The 867-nt window shown below is 35.4% G+C and overlaps 1 protein-coding gene across 1 annotated transcript; it reads left to right on the plus strand.

The window, feature by feature from the left end:
* Positions 1-62: 62 nt before the first annotated feature.
* HELRODRAFT_184778 (hypothetical protein) lies at positions 63-572 on the plus strand (the record flags this gene model as incomplete). Its single annotated transcript, XM_009025449.1, has 1 exon — positions 63-572. A coding segment is annotated over one exon (510 nt), but the record flags the coding sequence as incomplete, so codon positions are not given.
* Positions 573-867: the final 295 nt, after the last annotated feature.

Genomic DNA, 867 nt, shown 5'->3' on the forward strand with positions numbered 1-867 from the left:
CCTGATAAATCTTCCTTCCTCCTCTTCATATCAAATTAGGATTATTTAAAAACTTTGTCAAGGCGCTACCTACTGATTCGAAAGGATTTATTTATCTTAAAGATAAATTCAAAACCACTCTCACAAACGCAAAGATAGCTGCAGGAGTTTTTACTGGACCACAGATACGTGAAGTTATTCGTGACCCAAATTTCAAATTACAACTAGAGCCTGTGGAGTTGCTGGCTTGGGAAGCGTTTGTGGCACTGGTTCAGAATTTTTTAGGAAACCACAGATCAGAAGACTATGTGAACTTGGTAGAAAACTTCATAATGGCATACCAAAACATGGGTTGTAGAATGTCCCTAAAAATCCATTTCCTCCATTCCCACCTTAGCTTCTTTCCTACCAATTTAGGAGCTGTCAGTGATGAACAGGGAGAAAGATTCCATCAAGAAATCTCTGTTATGGAACACCGGTATCAGGGTCGTTTTGATAGTAACATGATGGGGGATTTCTGTTGGTTTCTACAGCGTGAAAGTGAAAGTCAATATAAGCGCAAAAGATCATTATCGACAAATTATTCTTATTAATTTAACTTTGAGACATTACCTATGTAATAATTTTGATTTAAATAAATAAAAAAACAATCAGATTATGAATATGTTTTGGTTTTGAGTATTCTTGAGCACAGCTGAAAATGGACTAATTTAGCACCTAAAATTCACAATCTTTTAGCTGTAACTTTATAACCTGACGTCCTATGACAAAAAGAATAGCATATTTGTAATCAGCATACCCAAATTACCCTAGAACAACTAACAAAGTCTGAGTAGCAAAAAACTTGTTGCATAGTGTTATACACTGCAAAAGAGACGGTCCAGTTTA

This window comes from Helobdella robusta, assembly GCF_000326865.2.
Source record: "Helobdella robusta unplaced genomic scaffold HELROscaffold_4116, whole genome shotgun sequence".
NCBI classification, from domain to species: Eukaryota; Metazoa; Annelida; class Clitellata; order Rhynchobdellida; family Glossiphoniidae; genus Helobdella; species Helobdella robusta.